The sequence below is a fragment of the Felis catus genome, chromosome D4, assembly GCF_018350175.1.
Source record: "Felis catus isolate Fca126 chromosome D4, F.catus_Fca126_mat1.0, whole genome shotgun sequence".
Classification (NCBI taxonomy): Eukaryota; Metazoa; Chordata; class Mammalia; order Carnivora; family Felidae; genus Felis; species Felis catus.
Window position 1 is genome coordinate 40,187,041 of NC_058380.1, and position 14,810 is coordinate 40,201,850.

General features: G+C 41.5%; 1 protein-coding gene across 8 annotated transcripts in view; it reads right to left on the reverse strand.

Annotated features, from left to right (window-relative positions):
* FREM1 (FRAS1 related extracellular matrix 1) overlaps window positions 1-14,810 on the reverse strand; it is a 313,656-nt gene that overhangs the window by 135,080 nt on the left and 163,766 nt on the right. For all 8 annotated transcript variants that reach the window (XM_045043745.1, XM_045043744.1, XM_045043746.1 and 5 more), the window contains 2 exons: window positions 4,739-5,271; window positions 54-148 (listed from right to left, as the gene is read on the reverse strand). In XM_045043745.1, the coding sequence (XP_044899680.1) occupies window positions 54-148; window positions 4,739-5,026 (383 nt within the window). In that variant the 5' untranslated portion in view covers window positions 5,027-5,271. The remainder of the gene's footprint in view (window positions 1-53; window positions 149-4,738; window positions 5,272-14,810) is intronic.

Here is a 14,810-nt window from a genome sequence, read left to right on the forward strand (position 1 = left end):
CTATAGAAATAAAGCCTTAAGAAGTATACAGAATGGTTATGCGTGCTGCTTACCTGTAAAGTCTAAGCTTCACTGTGTCTTCATCAAGAATCGGGCAACCATTGTGAATATACTTTACTTCATTAGGAAGGAAATGGCAGTCAAAGACCTAGTTCATGTGAAAAAATGGATAAATATTTGTGAAAAAAAAGTGGTACAAGATTTGATTTTTCTGGCAGTGGAATACTGCCTGGGGAAATTATGGCCTGTGAGTGGGGTACGCACGTGTGTGTGTGTGTGTGCGTGTGTGTGCGTGTGTGCACGTTGTAACCACCACCGCCCACTCTGTCCCTCTACCCGCCCCTGTGCCCGCTCACCATCCTGCTTTCATACAGATGTGTCTTATTTTGAGAATATCGAAATTATGAAAATCTAAGCAGATCAAGCAGATATATTAAGAAGTAATTATCTCTTGATACAATGATTTTTATAGTCTATAATACACTTAACATATGGTTCCATTTGAGGTGACTGGGTGGCCCAGTTGAGTGTCTGACTCTTGGTTTTGGCTCAGATCATGATCTCCCGGTTTGCGAGTCCCGGCCCTGCGTCGGGCTCCGCGCTGACAGTCCAGAGCCTGCTTGGGATTCTCTTTCTCTTCTCTCTCTGTCCCTCCCCTGCCCGTCCTCTCTCTGTCTCTCTCGAAATAAGGAAATAAGCTTTAAAAAAATTTAAATATGGTTCCATTTATCAAAATATTATACACCCACAATGTTCAGGGGTTCATAACAATTGAGTTAGAGAGGTCTACCTGGGTGTATGCATGAAAAGGCATGCGTTACCCCTCAAACACACTGTATTATAAATATTATGCAGTTTTTCTTTTCCTTTCATTTCTTTCTTTTCCAGAGAGCACTTTCATATTCAAAATTGGAACCACTGACTATGGACAGTGTTGGGGTTGATCGGGGCCAAACACGACCCACACGTGTTTCTCATACACTTGCAAAAGGCTGTGTTATTGGTTACATAATAGCGGAAATGGTTGATGAGACACAGAGCAAACTAAAGGTAATTTCTTGTATTAAATAAAATTATAATTAACTGTATCACCTCACTCAGAACCATTAAGGAAATTGCTCACTGTTGTGTTTGGGGAAACCTAATTTTTAAAAGAAGAATTTTCTATCCCCATCACACCATGACTCTTGCTCTGCCCAATCTCATTTGGTAGAGGATTAAGAAATACCCTTGAGGCATTCACACACCATCACTGTTGAGTTCACGGTGTTTAGCTCATACTTTGTCACAGGCTCAATCATTTACAGACATCATCCTCCCTGAGAAGACTTTATTACTAATACCAATGATCTTCTTTTCCCACAGACATCATTGGTTCCTCTTTTTAACTGACAACAAGGAAGGAGATAAAGGAAAGACCTTCCCCATATCATTGACAAATAGTCATGGTGATAAAGGGACAATCTGCTTTGTTAAAAGAAACATCTGTTTTATGTTTCGTAATATGTTTTCCTTTTATAAAAGGCGACAACCATAATTGTCCATAAATTTACCAACTAAAACAAAGGAGAGCTAAATCCTTTTCTAATTACTGTCTAGCCTTGGTTTTTTCCACTTCAACTGCTTTTCAATTACAATTTATAATTAAATTGTCACACATTCCTAACTCATTACTCACTTTAATGACAGTAAACTGGTTTAAACTAGAGATGTTCTCTTACTGCTGTATTTCCTAGTCAAAAAAGCAAGCTCAGCTCTACACTGAGGTGCTTTCCACCCAGGAAATTTCTTGCTTTGAAACAGGTGTGAGAAGTGCTGTGCGTGAGGCAGTCTCATCCTAAAACACGAGGAAAACATATTGCCACCGACCTTATCTAATTGACTATATCAAGAGGGTTATCTAAACAGAAGGTACTAGCATGCGTCAATTGAAATCCCTTTCCAAATATCCAATAGGAAAATGAACCTGTTGGTCCTAAGACAAACTTCAGTAATGAAATGAAAACACTAATTGAACAGATGTTAAACAAAACATTTTCTCTGCAAATCAAATAAAACCGTTCATTACACAGTGGGGTGTTGTTAATACAGTCATCTTGCTAGAAATGGGTTCACATAAGCCTTGCTTTCGACTTACTGGTAAGTGCTATTAAAGAATAATGTTTAGGCTTGGTGTGTGTGCACACGCATTTGGCTATGCTTAATTTCAAAAACGCCATAAGAAATAAATCCCTGGGGAGGGCTGCACTGAAAATAAGCACACATTCCAAAAAAAAAAAAAAAAAAAGCCAGACTTTACTTAGGAATCTGGTTTCTGTTGAAAGTGTCATCACAAACGGGGAAGATCACCTGGCAATTTGAGAAACAAAGTTTTCTGGATATATAGGTTTCCTTATGGTACAAAATTCTAATATTTGGCAGAAATATAATCAAGTTCCACAGTTCAATGGCCTCTTTTTTCACACAATAAATTTTAGAAGCTGTAAGTCACACATTTTCTGTAGACCATTTAAATCCATTTGAGACGCCAGGTTTACCCATGGAAATGCACTCACGGAACATTTTCTTACACTAAGCCACAGCACACGAGGGGACAACCTGGGACTTTTCGGAGCCCCGTCCCCAGCCTACCCATCCAGACTTGCCTCAGCCAGGCAGGCATGTTGTTTCTGCTCCATATTCCTCCTAGTAACTGGATTTTTGCCTTAAAATCTGAGAATGTTTGGAATGGAGATGACTTGGAGAACTATTCCGATCCTTATGAGAAAATAAGCGTTTCACCTAGTTGTAGTAACTTAGATCCCCTTTTGCCCTCTGGTATCGCAGAGCGGGCCAAACAGTGAAGACCGTTAAAATGGCACCAAAAATAAATAATGGAGACAGTTTCGTTACTTTCAGAGAAAGTACTATATGTGTGTGTATAAGTCACAGGCTATTTGGGACTGGGAGAGGATACGTCTCAGAGACTGGCTTAAGTAACAGTATATTCTCCCCAAATTGCCATGCTTGGGGCCAGAGCTGAATACAGATGGACCCCAGGTTGCCCCAGTGGGCACCAGGAAGAATTGTTTTCTCTTCCCCCACAAGATATTCAGCCTCATTTCTAAATAAATGTTGAACAGTTTTTAAAAATACGTTGATTGGAAGGGTTCCAAATGATGAGTTCATCAGTCTTTATAAGGCACCCACATATATCCGTGCAGCTCTAGGATTAGGGTCCTACATTACTCTCCACAACTCCAAGGAGGTGCTTTTAACTCCGGAAATTGGGACTCCGTTTTCTGCAGCTGACTTATTCATGTCACCCACTCATTGCATTAAGCACATCTGGGCTCTGGATATGAGCTATCCCAGGTCTCTCTTCCTTCCCCAACTGGTAAGTTCCAATCAAACACACTTGCACAGTGCAAGTCATGTTGCAATTACCAAACACTTGGGAATACAACCCCTTCGGAGCGAGGGCCATTATTGTGTACCGACGGGTTTCAGGTGCCCATTGGATGCTCGGACTTACAAAAGAAAATCTCCTGGGAAATTGGAGAGAGACATTTGGTTGCTATCACTTCAGGAATACTCCCTAAGTGAGAACCCTCCATAGAATTCTGATAGGTTTCTGAATCGGACTGTACACTGAGTGCAGTAAAGATGTCCATTTGAGTTAGCATCTATCTAAGTCTCGCCAGCCCATCTCTACAACATCTAGTACCACTGTTGAATAACTTCCTGCAATATGATTCTTTAGCCAAATGGAGATGAAGATTCATGTTCACAGTTCACAAATAACGGGTATTTTTCCAGAAGCAGCAGCAGCAGCCGGTGCTGAATATTCTCAAACTTGTCTGCAATGGAAGTTAAACCACAGTAGGAACAAGTAAGGAAACCAGAAGCAATTTCCTATTTTGTACAGAGATAAACTCCTACTTTAAGCAAATACAATATAGCACAGACTTTTTAAAATCCAATGGATTAGAAAGTAACTCTTCATCCTACAAAAGGACTGTGCATAGAGTACTCTTAAATGACAAGGTCTCCAAGGTCTCGACTAAAGGGAAATATTTTTTTGACAGACATTTTTAAAGAACAATGAATATCTATTTTTTTAAATTTGTTAAATGTTTATTCATTTTTTTTTGAGAGAGAGAGAGAGACAGACAGACAGAGCATGAGTTGGGTAGGGGCAGAGAGAGGGAGACACAGAATCCGAAGCAGGCTCCAAGCTCTGAGCTTCCGGCACAGAGCCCGGATGAGGGGCTCAGACTCGCAAACCGGGGCCGTAGGCGAACCGTGAGATCATGACCTGAAGTCGGACACTTAACTGGCTGAGCCACCCAGGCACTTTGAAGAATAGTGAATATTTAAAGTGAAGTATTTTCACCTCTTTTTTCCATGTCTGTCTTCCTACTTAAGGGAACGTTCAAGTGATGGACAGAGATGAAAATGTCTTCACGTTTTACTTTTGCTATCCTGCGGTCACAAGTGTGGCCTAAAACACATCTTGAAATCCTGATGTCTTATCCAAAGGCACCCTGACTAGCAATGGATGAAGTCACTCGGGGCAGGAATAATCCCATAAAGACTGACCATATCACACCACACAAGAGACTGTCCAGCCAGCCCTTGGAAGGCTGTCACTGCTTTGTTTTCTGTCTCTGTCTCTGTCTCTGTCTCTCTCTCTCTCACACACACACACACACACGCACACACACACACTCAATAGAAAATCTCAGGTACAACCTACCTGTGGAGTGAGTTTCCCAACCCTCTGGGTCATTGGCTCGTTCATCACGACTTCTACTTTGCAAGCATCTTTCTCCTTGGGGATGGCAAACTTCAGGTCATCCCCGAACAGGAAGGCAGAGCTGCCCTTCATCACCCTGACCCCACGGTTAACACTGATGAAGGTGGGGCCGGCCCAGCCCGGCAGCAGCAACAGCAGCAGCAGCAGCAGCAGCAGCAGCAGCAGCGGCAGCAGGGCACGGGGCCCTCCCCAACTCCGAGAGCTCATGCTGTCAGGGGCCAGCTCCATTTGTCCACCGGCGAAATCCCTTCAACAAAGGAGGGCTTCTGTGCTTCCCCCAGGGATGTTAGCTCATAGTCCAAGGGGCAGGGCAAGGGGTCCCGACAGTGTGCCCCAAGATCTTAACATGCCCCTTTCATTTCAAACTCAGACAAGGAGGCTTTTCAGGCAGTCCCGGGGCTTTTAATAAAACTCGCTGATCACTCCTGACAACGCCGGCAAGATGAATGTGCCTCCCAAGTGCTTTTCTAATCCTGCAAACGAGAGGAGAGGTTGGAGGGAAGCGACAGAGAGACCAAAAGGTTTGTGCAGCTATTCAAAAGATCCCTGCCGGCAAAGGCATCTTTCAACCCGCCTCTAAGTTCAGCTAAATTAAAAACAAATAAACGAACTTGACCTCCAGCCCATCTGAAAGGCAAGGAGGCCGTTTCATTACGCTGCCTGTAACTCCCGCTTCCAAGCTCGACATGCCCCAGTTGGGATGTCACTTGTGTGGTCCAACAGGAGCTAGCCAGCCTCACTGCCCAAGTGCAGTGTTTGGTCACCGCGTTCAGAGGGAGTTGAGCTCTGCTCTGTTTCCTCGTCAGTTCAGTGAGAACTACAGCCTAATTTGTACAAGAGAGCTGTCGGTTATTTGCACACTGTTTTAAAAGCTGATTAATTCTAAATCATCTCTATCCAGGTAAGAAACAAGCCTCCTAATCTGTCGCCTGCCACAGTTATGACTTTGCTGGGCAAGGAGACACCTGAGAAACACTTGGGTGGAAATTGGAGAACAGATTCGATCTTCTAAGTGAACATTTGGACTTCTGTTTACACGTAAAAGGGAGTAGGGATCAAGTTACATAGCTTCAACAGATACAGCTAACTCGGTGTATACATGCATATTCGTATTATCTATGATGCTAATTACATTATAATGTACTGATATGCACAAATGGGGTCTTTGTTTCTACTTCAACGCTTTAGAATTTCAAGATTATTTCTCTGTGTTCCCTAACAACAGACAAGACTCTACCAAGTACAATGTATTGCAATATATCCTTAAGTTCAGGGTATGATTGGGTGAACCAATGGTGGTTTCTTATGCCCGTAGGGGGTCTTTACATTTTAATGATGTCAATCAATTTCTGTACATAACCAATGGATACTGAAATAAATGTTTGATCAAAAGGCGTACACAAAAATTCACATCTAATACATCAAGGGAAGACTTGTTCCCTTGTCATTGTTTGAAACCTTTCATTTTTCAGGTAGCACGTGACATGTGTCACCTGATATCTGTACACTTTATAGAGCAGCTTTTTTTTTTTTTTTTTTTTATGGTGTCAGTCTCAAACTGACTCAAACAGTTCCCACACTCCCAATGACAGTGTTGGCCACACTCCGGCTGAATTAGGTTGGCTTATTTGGGCACAAACGCAAACCCGGTTGTTGAACCTTCATTACAAAGTCAACCCCGGTTTCAATGTGCCTTCGGCAACCAAGACTACTCAAAAAATGCAGCACGTTCAGAGAGAAGAGGGAGATGCCATGCTCTGTGCACCCCTCTTATCTCACTATTACCTACCTCCCTTCTCCTTTACTGCTTCTTCCCTGATCCCCTGACTTTTTAATGGAGGGAGCTTAGGGTCCAGTCCTTGGACATGTTTTTTACCTACCTTCACACCCTAGTGATCTCATTCCTTGGCTTTAAATACCTCTTATATGCTAATGAGTCCCAAATTTATATCTCTAATCTCCTCCCTTAATTCTGGATTCCATATGCCACTGTCTATACGACATCTCCCTAGGGACGTTTAACGGGTATCTCATTCTTTGTGTCGCCAAATGTGTGCTCTTGGTTTTCCCTCCCTCCCTCCCTCTCCCAGATCTCAGTTAATGGCATCCAACTTTCTCAGTTCTTCTCTCCTTTGTCTCTGTGGTAGGTCTACATCCAAACAATAGTAACAAAGTCCTATTGGCATCGCAGTGAACACGCCTTAGGGTGACCTCCAATAATCCCAGCCTCCTAACATCCAGAAGCTCCTTTCCCTTGAGTGACAGCAGAACCTGTGAGGCTTCCAACCAACAGAATAAGGCACAGGTGATGGGATGTCATTCCCATGGTTACACTATGTAATGTAAGAATCTCCGCAGACTGGGGCTAGAGGCTCTCCTGTGGAACTTGAAGAAGCAAGCCTCCGTGAGCTCCTGTGTCAGAAGGAAATGGATTCTGCTCACAGCTTGAATGAGCTAGGAAGAAGATTCATCCCAAATCAAGCCTCCAAAAAAGACTGGTGCCCAGGGGTGGCCGGATCAGATTCTTGATTTCAGCTCAGGTAATTATCTCACCATTAATGAGATTAAGCCCCAAATGGGGGTCTGGGCTGATAGCGTGTAGCCTGCTTGGGATCCTCTCTCCCTTTCTCTCTTGGCCCCTTGCTCGCTCGTGCTCATGCTCTCTCTCTTTCTCTCTCTCAAAGTAAATAAATAAACATCAAAAAAAAAAAAAAAAAAAAGACTGGCATCCAGTGGACGCCTTGAACGCAGCCTGAAGCAGGGAACCCAGGTAAGCTGTGCCCAGACTCCTGACCAATGTAAACTGTGACATAAGAAATCTGTGTTGTTTTAAGCCATTGCATTTGTAAGAATTTGTTTACACCGCAATATAAATTGAAGGCACTCATCTTCAAAACATATCGTGGCAGCCATGGGTCCTATTAAATATTACTTGGGTCATTTCCACACCCCAAACATCCAATGGCTTCTCATCTTCAAATAAAAGCCATGAGGTAACAATGTATGTAACGTTTCTCCCTTACTCCTCTCTTCTCATCTTGTCTTCCCATCACTTCTGCTCTGGCCACACTAGTATCTTTGCTTTTCCTCAAATAAATTAAGATTAGCCTTTTCCTCTTGCTCCCATCCAGACCCCTCCCATTTGCTGTTCCCTCTGGAACATTCTTCCCTCAGATATCCTTCTTCCCACCTCACCGCCTTCCAGTTTTCCATCAAATGTCACATTTGCACCGTACCACACCTAACCACCCCTTAGTATGATGACACTCCCACCCCCAGCATCCTTTTCTGCTATGTTTTTAACCTTAGCCCTCCTAACCATCTAACAATTCATTTGCTTGTTTGTATTTTTTGTTACTGTCTCCCTCATGAAGGTGAGAATGTTTATCTTTATTTATGGATCTATTTTTATGATTCACTCCATCCTGCTGCCCAGATTTGAGGATGCTTCCTTGCACACAAGAAGTAGGGCCACACCATAGGCTAGCAGAGCTGTGGACTAGAAAGGGCCTGGGTCTCTGGGACATTTGCAAAGTAGAATCCCCAGACCAGCCCATTCTTCCAGAATTTTACATGGCAGAGAATGTAAACTTCTTTCTTGTTTAACCGACTGTTATTTGGGGTTTATTTTGGTACTCATGACTGAACTGTCAATCACCTGAGTCTTCAAGTTTTTCTATTAATTTTTTTTTAATTTTTTTTTTAACGTTTATTTATTTTTGGGACAGAGAGAGAGCATGAACGGGGGAGGAGCAGAGAGAGAGGGAGACGCAGAATCGGAAGCAGGCTCCAGGCTCCGAGCCATCAGCCCAGAGCCTGACGCGGGGCTCGAACTCACGGACCGTGAGATCGTGACCTGGCTGAAGTCGGACGCTTAACCGACTGCGCCACCCAAGCGCCCCAAAGTTTTTCTATTAATTTAATTTAGTCACTCATCAGCTAAATATTGTGTCTTCTCACCTAATAGCATATGGGACCATAGCTTATTCTAATTATATCATATTAAGTACACAGACCAAGATCCTAATGTTTATCCATAAGGAAGAGATAAGAGAAAGAGGAGGAAATCTGTTTCTGTGGTTCCCTGAGCCACAATGATATGAAAATAGTAGACCCGAATTCCAAAAATACAGATGCGAATCTTGATCCTGTTATTTTTTTCTTACTATTTTTTTTTTTTTTTTATTTTTTAGGGAGAAAGAGAGCGCCAGTGGGAGCAAGGGGCAGAGAGAGAGGAAGAGAGAGAATCCTAAACAGGCTCCACGCTCAGCACGGAGCCAGATGTGGGGCTCGATCTCACAACCCCGGGATCATGATCTGAGCGGTAATCAAGAGGCAGACGCTCAACTGATTGTGCCATGCAGATGCCCCCAAAGCTGGATTCTGATGAACATCAGTTTCCTCTTTGAAAAATGGAGCTATCCGTCCTCTCGTTTCCAGTTTCCCAGTGAGACCAAACGAAATAATCCACATGGAAATATTCGAGTTATTAAGCCCCATACAAATGTAGCATTATTTTTACAAAGTATATCAAAGGAATAAGAGTAAAGCTTGTCTGGAGAAAAACAGAATGGCAGGACTTGGGCCTTGGTGAAGACAGCAGAATCAGGCTCAGCACAAGCCAAACAGAGTATGCTCTACCCACATTCTCGTTTATTCTTTTTCTTCCTCGTAATCTTAAGACACGCTCTAGTGGTAAAAACTGAATTCCAGTATTTCGGAAACAACCTGAAGCAACACAGCTGGGAGGAAATGAAGGGTGCAAGAGTGATAATTTCCAAGCTAAAAACCAAACATCCCTCAATCAAAGGGGCCTGGATGAAGTTTGCAAAATTAGGCTCAATGAAGATCAAAAAGAGCATGCGGTATTGATGTTTTATTTACATTTGAATTTTGCTCTTGTATTTTTCTCTTGGGGTTGGGGAAAACCAAACACGTGGACATTCCGTGGAAAATACGGCTCTGATTTCTCACTTGAAGAAGGCAGCAGAGGAGGGAAGAGAGAGGATTCTGATAAACAGATGGAGAAGAAAAGAGCAAACAACCAAACAAAAGCCACAGAACAATTACAAAAGAAACCAAGGCTCTAGGGGCGCCTGGGTGGCTCAGTCGGTTGAGCGTCCTACTTCAGCTCAGGGCATGATCTCGCGGTTTGTGGGTTCGAGCCCCGCATCGGGCTCTGTGCTGACAGCTCGGAGCCTGGAGCCTGCTTCGGATTCTGTGTCTCCTTCTCTCTCTGCCCCTCCCCCACTTATGCTGTGTCTCTCTCTATCAAAAATAAATAAATGTAAAAAAAAAATTAAAAGAAACCAAGGCTCCGAATCACACAAGGTTTCACAGATGATGCTGGGTCTTTAATCTCCCCCCAAATTCGATGGCAGTAATTATCTTGTCTCTGATACAAAATTACAACATCCAGAGGTAACCAACATTTACTTGGCAAACCCTGACATAGCTCTTCTTGAGAACCCCATTTTCTGGTCCCAGCATAGGGCCAAGTCCGATCCTGAGACTCCGTCTGCCCGCAGCCTGCTCAGCCTGCTGATATGAGCACCCACTTGGGGCAGCGGAATCCATCGGAATCCATCGGAACACTCGGAAGTAGAAGCAGAAAGGTGGCTAAATTCTTCCAGGGAGCTTGTAAACTGACTTTTAGCCAGTTTAGATTTAATTTCACCCTGCAATAGCAACAAATCCTGTCTCAGCTGGTTTGTGTGGTTCAGCTGCTTCTCAGCATTTCAAACTCCTGATGTCATGGCTGCAAAGCCGGTCTGTTCTTACAGACCGTGTCTCACCATTGCCTTTTTCCTTTTTGTGGAAATCAGGTATTCTCAGTAATATCTGTACGAGCCAATAAAAAGGAGTGAAAAGAGGTTCTGAAAAGTGGTGCACCACTTGGCTTTGAGTGCTTCCTTATAAAAATTCAAAACTGTTTCTGTAATCAAACTTTCTTTCTTGGTAAATTTCCTAACAGAAGAAGGTAATTTAGTAACATTTCCTGGTGGAGGGGGGTAAGGAATGTGAGCTAGTATTTACTTCATAATTACACATTGGGTTTAACCTGAGGAGCATGTATTCTTTACGTTAATAAAAAACAGGATGCTCCTGTCACTTATCTAAGGTATTCTGTGCACATCAAGAGAAGAATGGATCCTACCTGTATTCCCCGGCTCTCTCTGCAATGGAAATTTTCAGTGGTCAGTGACAATGATGTGCCTGAAAAGAATCATATTTACCACTGTTCCTCTTTAAAATGTTGCAATCGTAGCTACACAAGGTAAGGGATGTACCTCCCTCCTCTTGCACCGGCACAAGACTCCATCATAGATGTTTCTTTGCTTGCTTTGCTGTTTGCAGGACTCCTATGTGTAACCTGATACTCTTCTCAGTGATCCAGGTAAGTGTTACCAATTAAGGGAAGATGATGTAAACAATGGAACCTTTTGCCTTCCCCATACTTGAGGCTATTACCTCCTGATTCACAGCTTTAGCTTTTACAAGTACCCTCAAGTCTTTAAAAATTAAAATAAACCTGAAAGAACAGAACCCAATAAGCCCAAAGAAAATGAAAACGCTAATTCAAAAAGATATATGTACCGCATGATTACTGCAGCATTATTTACAATAGCCAAGGTATGGAAACAACCCAAATGTCCATTGATAGATAAATGGATAAAGATGTGGTATATATATATTATATATATATTATATATATTATATATATTATATTATTTATATATATATTTATATATTATAATATATTTATATATATTTATATATATTTATATATAAATATATATATTTATATATATTATAATATATATAATATATATATTATACACACACACAATGGAATATTACTCAGCTATAAAAAAGGAATGAGATCTTGCCATTTGCAACAACATGGATGGAAGTAGAGGATACAATACTAAATGAAATAAGTCAATCAGGGAGAGACAAATATCATATGATTTTGCTCAGATGTAGAATTTAAGAAACAAAAGAACAAAGAAAAAAAAGATAAACCAATAAAAACCAGACTCTTAAACACAGAAAACAAACTGGTGGTTGCCAGAGGAGAAATCAGTGGGGGGATGGGTAAAACAGGTAAAGGGGATTAAGAATATGCGTATTGTGATGAGCAACAGAAATGTTGAATTATTATATTGCACATCTGAAACTAAAATGATGCTCTATGTTAATTACACTTCAATTTAAAATTAAATAAATAAATAACGAAACTGAGTGCAAAATGAAAACCATTAAGGTGGATTTAAGTTAAAAATAGCCAGTTCAGAATCAACCCATTCCCACCCACCCAAACATAGAGAGATGTTGATATCCTCGCCTAGCATGGGGAAGAAAGCCAAGGAGATTTTTCTAGCTTCTACTTCATATTACAATCTTGAAAATACCAGTCAGAATGAACTTAGAAGCCATCATGGAATTTTTCTGATGGATTTTTTTTTTAATCATCACTATTTTCACCCACATCAATTTTCAAAGTGGTCCATATAAATCGAATGTAAAAGTTTCAAGTGAAAACTTGTAGCTGGATATAATTATCCATAGGACAACTGAATTGAATCCAAATCATATGTGGCAGAAAAGTGATTTCACTGAGGAGCAATGAACTGGCAGTCAGGAGAACTGTGGCCACAGAGAACAACCAGCTGTTTTGCGTTTTGGTTGAGGAAATTAAGACTTACACAGACTTCACCAAAGTCTTCAGATCCACTGCTTCCTCTGACCTGAGCACCCCCTGGGAGAGGGAGAGAAGTCTAATTGCTTCTTGTTACAGGCAACCAGGAGTTTGCCTGAGGTCATAAAGGAAGCAGGAGAGCCTGGGGGAATCAGCCCTTGGAGTCCTTGGCCAAGGGCTCTTTCCTCCAGTGCATGGCCAGCTCGTCCTATTCTCTCCAACAGAGAGCAGTGGACTCATACCACAAAAGAAGCGGTGGGAAGACACAGACTTAAGAACGGTTCCTCTGAGAAGCTCATGAACTCTGATGGAGCTCTAAATTGTTCAACGACCCCACGAGAGTGAAAACTCCTTGGCAATCTTGTCCAACTCAGGATTTCCAGAGAGAATTCTCTCAAAGAAGGAGAACAGACTCATGCAGTAGAAAGAAATAGCTTGTGGCTTCTACGATTGTTTTTCTTTAACAAATTTTTATCTTCCTTTTCTCATTTTTTGATTACCTACTACATACAGGCACTAAGCTATATTCTTTACATATGTATGTTTTCACGTATTTCGCACAAAATCCTACAAAGCACTTTTGACTTTCTGATTGCATAGACAATGACTTACAGAAGTGACATAATAATCATAATAAGAACTAACATTGATTAAGTGCTTATTAAGGGCTAGGCATTGTTCAAAGTAATACATATATCATCTTTGTTTAATTCCGCAACCGTTTTTTTGGAAGTAGACAGTGATTTTACAGATTTGGAAAAGGAGGTGCTTTTTGGAAAAGGAGGTTAAGTAACTTGCCCAAGGTCATGGGCTTGAGTCTGTGACTTTGTGACTATAACCTAGTTTGACCTGTGCGCTTAACAACTGTTACACATCACAACAAAATCTTACATTCCTTGCAATTGCTTCACTAACCACCCCTCCCCCGGGGTCTTTTTCTTCCAGCAAGCAAACCCTTAACAATTTTCTTTATGGTTCCCGACAGCAATTGATGATTGTCGGGCAAGTTAGCGTTTCACTGGAGGCAAGTTAGCGTTTCACTGGAGGCAACGTTCTCTCAAAGAAGTAGCTGTGACTTTAAGAGCAGATAATGAGTGCAGTGCAGCTGTCTCCCAGCATCTTAGTGCTCCAACTCCTATGGCTTTGAGCACAATTTAAAGACCTCAAGGCAATAGGCCTCCTCGAAATTCCAGTCTATTACATCAATAAAGTATGTGTTGATTCTGTTTATAACATTCTGCTTCCTCCACTTTGCAGTTTTTTCTACAATATAATCTAAATCACAGAATGTATGGTTTAGCAGAAACTTGAGAAATCAAAAAGTCCATATCCTTCAGTTTCTTTATTTTATTTGCTTTTTTTTTAATAACCTCCTTTTGGGGCGCCTGGGTGACTCAGTAGTCAAGCATCTGACTTTGGCTCAGGTCATGATCTCGAGGTTCGTGAGTTCAAGCCTCACGTCAGGCTCTCTGCTATCAGCACAAAGCCCACTTCAGATCCTCTGTCCCCTTCTCTCTCTGCACCTCCCCCGCTCACGCTCTCTCTCAAAAATAAGCATTTTTTTTCAAAGGAAGAACATAACCTCCTTCCATTAATATAAAAGATATGTATTAGCTAAAGGATTAAAACGCAGAAATACAAAGAAAAGGAAAAAATTCACTTTCCCAACACCCAAAGAAAACATCCTTAGGTTTTCAGATATATGTCTATATACATATAATTTTTAAACTTAATTCAAATCATACTCTAAAAAGCGTGGCCCATCCTTTCCTATTAACATAACATTCTAGTCTAAGCATTTTCCATATTATTAAACATTCCTTGTGATCTTGCTTTTCATCTGTGCACCATATCCAGGCCATGGATATACTATGATTTCTACCGTCATTCCACTGTTATGCTGAAGAAGTTACCATGTCAGTAGGTTGTGATGAAAAATCCTTAATTACAAATTCGTTTATTTTTCTGGTTCTTTCCTTTTGACAGTTTTCTAGAAGTGGAATTAAAAGCTCAAAGGGTGTAAATGTATTTTGAAGTTCCTGATGTGCATGCTTCCTAGAAAGATGGTGTTAATCTGATACCCTTACCAGTCTTGCCCACAGTCCATTTCATCCCTTTAATCTGTGCTCGCCTCCCAAGTGAAATGTGGGATCCTGTCACTATGTAACTTGCATTCCTTTGCTTACTTGAGGTTTTGCTTTTTATTTCTTTCTTTTTAATGCCCATTGACCAGTTGGATGTTCTCTTCTCGGAGCCCCTTCATTTTACAGAAGAAAGAAAGTCCCGTGGCAGAAGTGACTTCACCAATGT